At 38.6% G+C, this 6,894-nt stretch overlaps 1 protein-coding gene across 2 annotated transcripts; it reads left to right on the top strand.

Annotated features, from left to right (window-relative positions):
• The first annotated feature begins 2,666 nt into the window (after positions 1 to 2,666).
• Positions 2,667 to 6,144, top strand: LOC135198110 (ubiquitin-protein ligase E3C-like). Of its 2 annotated transcripts, none has more exons than XM_064225570.1 (4): positions 2,667 to 2,813; positions 3,046 to 3,255; positions 5,581 to 5,717; positions 6,007 to 6,144. In XM_064225570.1, exons 1-4 carry the CDS (start codon positions 2,688 to 2,690, stop codon positions 6,062 to 6,064), a joined length of 531 nt encoding a protein of 176 aa, XP_064081640.1. In that variant the 5' UTR covers positions 2,667 to 2,687; the 3' UTR covers positions 6,065 to 6,144. The 2 variants fall into 2 exon arrangements, with proteins under 2 accessions (XP_064081640.1, XP_064081641.1); XM_064225571.1 differs by having other exon boundaries at positions 6,010 to 6,141.
• Positions 6,145 to 6,894: the final 750 nt, after the last annotated feature.

Here is a 6,894-nt window from a genome sequence, read left to right on the forward strand (position 1 = left end):
CTCTGACTGCCTTTCGACTATCGAAAGACTTGTCAGAGCGAGAGGCTTTTCTCGCGAAGTGGCAAGCGCGATCGCGAGAGCACGCAGAACCTCCACTATGAAAGTATACCAGTCGAAGTGGGAGGTATTTAGAAGGTGGGTGTAGAGCCAAGAAGTTGTCCTCCTCCTCTACCTCTATAGCGGAAATTGCTGATTCTTGCTATTCCTGAGAGTAAAATCTCATCTAGCCGTATCCACAATAAAGGGATACAGAGTATGCTCTCGGCTGTATTCAGGAACAGAGGATTAGATCTGGCAAATAACAAAGATCTCTACGATCTCATAAGATCTTTTGAGACTTCAAAGTCTAAGGAACCAGTACCTCCGAACTGGAACCTGGACGTAGTCCTCAAATATCTGTCTTCGGATAGATTCGAACCTCCTCATCTGGCATCGTTTAGAGACATAACTAGAAAATGCCTATTCCTTTTATCTTTAGCTACGGCAAAAAGAATTAGTGAATTACAAGCTCTGCAGGATAAAGTAGGATTCAAGGGAGACTCGGCTATTTGCTCGTTTAAGATCCTGTTTTTAGCGAAAAACGAGAATCCCACGAATCCCTGGCCTAAGTCATTCGAAGTCAAAGGAATGTCGAGTCTCGTAGGCAGAGAAAAGCAGAGAGGTCTCTATGCCCTGTTAGAGCTCTGAAGTTCTACCTTCAGAGAAAGCGTCAGTTGGGAGGCTCTAGACCAAGGTCTTTGGTGCGCGGTAAAAGACCCCACAAGAACTGATGTCCAAGAATGCTCTGGGCGTTCTTTGTAAGAAACGTCATTACGGACGCTCATAAGGTCTGTCCTGACGAACAGTTACAACTACTGAGAGTAAAAAGCTCATGAAGTAAGAGCGGTTGCGACGTCTCTCTCGTTTTATAAGAATATGTCGCTTAAAACATCATTGATACGACATACTGGAGATGCAACTCAGTATTTGCATCTCATTACTTGAAAGACGTACGTGTGACGTATGAGAAGTGTTTTTCTCTAGGTCCTATCGTATCGGCAGATACGATTCTGGGTACGGGAGCCGACACCAATCCTTAAATGTATATACTGTTCTTCTTTTTGGATATGGTCGAGAGTCTCTTCGAACAATGGAGGATTTGGCTCTGCACGGGCGGCCGTCTATGTTGTTCAGTAAGAGAATTCTTGTCATATCCATTAGTTGAGTATAATTTTTTTTTTGGTTTTTTTTTGGAAAATTATGTATGTGTGCGTAGTGGTTTTGAGTTACGGTTGTTGTGACGAGTTCGGGGATAACTCGTAACAATCCTTAGTTCTAACATATGGTTTAGGATCAGGTGGTCGGGATTGGTTTGTGTGCTCCTTCATAAGGTGTATTGTCATATAAGTGGATCAGCACCCATTGACAAAGTCCTTTTAGGCTCTGCCGAGTAAGCGGATAAGACCCCATCGGCAGACCCACAAGAACTCTTGGCCATAGATCATATATCTCGCTAAAGTTTCTTGAGGTGATGCAGACTACTGGGCAAACACCACGAAGTCTACCACCTATCAGGTAGGAACCAAGGTTTTATTTATACCTACAACATATGTTGTTTACCTGTCTATTCCATATAGTAGCTGTCTCTTACCCTCCACCGAAGGGTGCCAATCATCTATGTATATATCTGACAGGTAAGTTTGATTGTATGAAAATGATATTGTTATGTTACAATAAAGTTTCATACATACTTACCTGGCAGATATATACAATTAAAGGCCCACCCAGCCTCCCCGCAGGAGAACATGGTAAGAGAGAAAATATGATAGAAAACGGGGATGGTTTCCTAGTCCTGCCGCCCAGGGCAGGCCGGTAGATCACCTGACCTACCTGTAGCGAGTGGCGCGAAATTTGAATTTCTGTGGGGCGACGGAGTCTTAGCTATGTATATATCTGCCAGGTAAGTATGTATGAAACTTTTATTGTAACATAACAATATCATTTTTCCTAACTATACAAACCTGAGGTCCTTTTACATATAGTCCCACCTCATGCTGCGTTTTTTGCTTGGTCCTAAAGCAAAAGTGATTCTTCGCCTCCCAGTCGCGCGGCGCACGCACTGTCAGACAAGCAGTTAACTACCGAACTCCCTTGTTCGAAAGCTTACGACCATCCAGCTGCCGCTAGTAACCTTCCTATTGTAAAAGGACCTCAGGTTTGTATAGTTAGGAAAAATGCAATTTTGGACAAATTGTCATTTTATTAGAAATTATAAAATCTAACATTGGCAGTCTGGTGTACTTACAAAAATTTTTTATTTACCCAAACAATTGTTAAAGGTCTTTAGCTGGAATGAGGTATCTAAAGACAGGTTTCTTCTCATGTAATACTTATGCTTTGAATAGGCACTCTGGCTATTGTCTGCGATCTTCATAATGGTCATGTGCCCTTGGATGTACTTTTTTCATTGCTCGGTTTTTCTGACAAAACAGGTACAAGCTACCTGAACAGGAAAGAGAGAAATTGTAGGGTCTTCTTTTAAATAATTGAAGAAGGATAGCAGGAACATGTTTGTCAAAATCTTCAGTATTTTCATGAACAATTTGCTGTGTTCTTAAAATAGCACCTATTTCTTATTGATGTAATGTTAACTAAATTTTGAAAGTCGTTTACAATTTTTCAGGTAGCTGTTATTTTAAGTAAGAAGCATGTGGAGTTTTGAGGGTGATTATCGACGTAAGCCTCAGCAGAGGTTAGGAGGTGCAAGTAAAGCTCGTAATATTGAACGCTCAGACTTGCTTCATCAACTGAAATCAGACAGAGAGGAGAGGGAGGTTAGTGAACCAAAGTTTTATTGTTCTAAATTATTTGTACAGTTTAATTTGCCCTTACCTCCTGAAGAAAGTTTGGGGGATATTATGTACTAGCATATGACTTAACTCTGAAGATATTTAGTTTTTTGCCGAGGTACATTTAGTGGATAATACTATCATGATTGATGGTTTGGTGAGCTGTTGCAGTATATTTAGTAACAAATGCAACTCTTTTGAATATATTCAAATACAGAGGCAAAGAAGACGAGAGGCTGCTGTGTTAACTATTCAGTCATGGACACGTGGCATGATCAGCCGACGGCAGACTAAACAGAAGTTGCGTCTTCAGTGCGATATTGTACTTGCAGAAGCAAAATCACAGGGTATTTCAGAAGCAGCAGCATCAAAGTTGATTGCATTGTTGATTCGCATATTTAATCCTGTAGAAGACTGTGAGAGATTGGTAAGCATTTTTACAGTTTTTATTTTCCTTTATGCTTTCATATGGCACTTTTGAGTCAGTAGCTGATGCATTGATTAATAGATTTTCTTAATGCATTGCTTCTTCAAATTATACCATTCACAATCTCATTTTTGAGCCTTAGAGTGATGGCTATCCATAAGGTGAAAAAGTAATAAAACAATGTTATAATTCTATCTATTTAGGCCTGCATCTCTGTTTCTGGTGCTGCTGATTATTAGCAGTACCGCATATATTCAGTTTTTTCCGTATTCATTTTGTTTCTTCTTTTTTTCCATTTTGCTTGCTGACCAAATAATAGCATTCCATTCACTGCAAACATTGATGACTAATAGCAGTGTCAGGATGCATTAGAGGGAAGATGTCTGATTGGTAACACAAGATGTTGATTATGAGTACCAGATTGCCACAGTGGACTTCCAGTGACTGTGATTGAATGATATGATATTTATTGCTTATTTATTTTTTTATTTATCTCTCTCATGTTTTATTCTCCTGTTATATAGGTAGGATTGGAGCCCTTTGGAATTGTGTTACCTATGGTATCAAGAAGTCCTATTGAGAGATGCTCAACTGAATTTTGGATTTTGTTCCTTATCTGATAACTGCAATTTATTTAGGTTGCTGTTGAGTATTAATGTTTTTTCATCTCATAACAGTTTTTTTTTTTTTTTTTTTTTTTTTTTTACCAAATTGGATACAAGATGGTTTGAAAATATTTTATTTAAATATTTTGGTGACTCTTCATGTTTGGAATCCTTCAAGAGGAATGTGATCAGCCCTATAATAATTAGAATCTTAACAGTGTTCTGGCTAAACAAGGAAGATTGGAATTCCTCTAGTTCCAGATATAGGGAGACTTTGAGTATTTCAGGTGACATTAATTCTGGAAAACAAGCTCGAGCTTCCCCTTGCATGCTGGTTACAGGAATTGCTAAGGCAGTCTATATAAGTCCTTGACTTAATTCTCAAGTAACTGCATCATTGAATGGTGGAGTGGGCTAAGACTTATAGAATGCTCCCTCTCACAGCCTTTCTTGAGCCATCCAGCCGATGTCAAGGAAGATGAAGTCACCCTCATTAGGCACTTAGCATAATCAAAACCAGTCTTTGCAGGCAGGATTTCTGCCACTGATGCCAAGGAACTTCAGATTGATCAAGCTCTGCAGACATTCTGGATTCTACCCATCCACTAGCCAAGAGGGCTTCATTTGATTCCTTAAATGTTCAGGTCTTGGTGGTTTGAATACTGACAAAGAATAAGTAGAAGATAAGGTCCCCTTTTAGGAGCCTAGATTGGGTGTGTGCCATCTTCAACTTTCAGTGTCTTTCATAGCGTAACTTTGGTGGGAAATGGAAAAAAATATTTTGTCAAGTGGCCAACCTGCCAAGGCTAAGTTGGGATCTGCTGGATGGGCATCTCACATTCATTTTTGTTGATGAATTAGTGGTTCAGGCTCTTCTACAAGATCCAGGACTGTGATCCACAGCCAAGAAAGCCTTCGGTGCCATGATAACTTGATTATGTCTAGGTTGCATTCACACCCAGCTCAGTAATTGCATCGCCCTTAGAGTGGGACCATTTGGGAGAGTTTCTTGTAGGGAGTTGATTACTCTCCTGAACTTGCAAGACTGGCTTCACAGAAAAGACAAGGGCAATGTTAGGAGAGAAGAATTAACTTTAAAGACCTTTGTGGATCCCTTCTACTTCCTAGATGTGAATGGAAAGATCTACTCATCATCATAAGCCTCGTTCATGTAGTTTCCTTTAGAGCTTTCATAGCAAAGATAGTCCAGGTCCTGTATGATGCATTGATAACAAACTTGCTATCAGTCAAGACTCTTTAGCCCCTCATACTTAACATTTAGATTCCAGCAACAGCATACCACCAGGTCTCCTGGCAGGAATGGCAGAAAAATAGATTGTTATTGCCCTTTCACCATTCTTACTGTCAGCTGTGATCTTTTATCTCTCAGTGACACTGTTAATCCTCCAACCTAAAGCACCACACACTCCACATGACTAATTGGCCTCATTTGAAAGCATGTAGTTTGTTACATTCATCCCAAAGTGTTTGGAAATGTTCATACTAAAACCAAAAATACTTTTGTTGATTGATCTCCTTAAAACTTTGAATAGAATAATTAGGTTTTTAGTACACTAGACATCTGATTGCTTTTGCCTTTGCCTGTATAATTTAGACTGTGTATTTCATGTTAAATTAATTTATTATGAATGAATAGCTCTATCATTGCTCACAACACAACTTATGATTGATAACTACAGAATCTTTTTTCTTTGTACAGCTCCTCACATGTCAGATGGTGGTGCGGGAAAATCGTATTTTATCAGCTTGGGTTTGTTCTTCGTTAAATCAGGTGGTGTATTTGCTTCCAAGGCTTGTGAATATGTCTATGGATGGTTATCACACATTCTACCAATGGTAATACTTTTATCTCTCTAGATGGATTTTTTAGATTTAAGTAATTTGCTATATTGGATGTATTATTTGAACAATTTTATTTTATAAAGCACACACTGGATTTTTTTTAACATTTGTAATTTAAGTGTATTTGTGTTGAAATGGTATTACTGCAGTTGCTATCTAACCATCTGCTTGTACTGTACCTGTAAATATGAATTAAAATTCATTGCAACTTTTCAAGATGCTAATTTTTCTGCTGTATATTTTCAAGGTCGTATCTTGATGTGTATTTAATTTCTTTTCTTAGCAGTCCCCATGGCACATGCCCCTCCCCTGAGGTTATTAGAAATCATGACTTCCACTGAAAGTTGGGATACAAAATTGTCTACAAGTGATCAGCAACTGTTTTTAACAGCATTATATTCCTATATGATTGCCAGAGGTAATGTATCTATATATACATATGTAGATTTATCTTTTATACTGTTAAATCAGTCTTAAGCTTATTTTGATAATTCTTTGTGATTTTAGAACTGGAGTACTTCATAGGAAGATACAGTTTGTGCACTGCATTGTTACTAAAGAGAAACAATGTTTAACCCTCACAGTCTGGGCTAATATACTGTATATACTATTAAGCAAACCCCTAGACCAGGTTTAAATTTTAACCTTAAAACGCTGGGCTAAAAAAAATAACATAAGCATCCCCCTAGGTGGGGGAAAATTTGAGATTTAAAAGGCTTTGTAATTTTCATTACATTTATTGATAAATAGGTAGGCATCTTTGTGGCAGTGTTATGGAGGGTTATGGGTGTTGTTTCTAATAGATACAAAACAGTATGTGTTTAGTTGTTTTGGAATCAGTGTTTTTGGAGTCAGTACATGTGGACATGGAGTCAGAATCTCACGACAGCTTCTCACTGTCTTTCTAATTCTTTGTCTTAGTGACTGGCATTGGTGTCAGGGAAGAATTCACCTGGCATGCAGGTGGGTTCTTTGAACACCATTTCAATGGATGATTCGTTGATTTTTTGTTTAGAGGCCAGCTGTAGACTACAAAGTACTCAGGGTAGTTGTGGTCTACAACTTGCACCTTGTGATGAGTGCCAATTTGAGAAATAGGTGGGTTCTTTCAGTTGTATGCTGTGGTGTACTATATTTTTTACCTTAGTAATTTGGTTAAGGAAGCCAGTGT

The sequence above is a fragment of the Macrobrachium nipponense genome, chromosome 21 (genome assembly GCF_015104395.2).
Source record: "Macrobrachium nipponense isolate FS-2020 chromosome 21, ASM1510439v2, whole genome shotgun sequence".
Classification (NCBI taxonomy): domain Eukaryota; kingdom Metazoa; phylum Arthropoda; class Malacostraca; order Decapoda; family Palaemonidae; genus Macrobrachium; species Macrobrachium nipponense.

Bases quoted from the DNA above. Each gene is read 5' to 3' on its own strand.
- LOC135198110 (XM_064225570.1), top strand. From the start codon at position 2,688: ATGTGGAGTTTTGAGGGTGATTATCGACGTAAGCCTCAGCAGAGGTTA. The intron at 2,814-3,045 runs GTTAGTGAACCA...ATTCAAATACAG, and splicing joins CAGACAGAGAGGAGAGGGAG to AGGCAAAGAAGACGAGAGGC. The intron at 5,718-6,006 runs GTAATACTTTTA...TTCTTTTCTTAG, and splicing joins TATCACACATTCTACCAATG to CAGTCCCCATGGCACATGCC.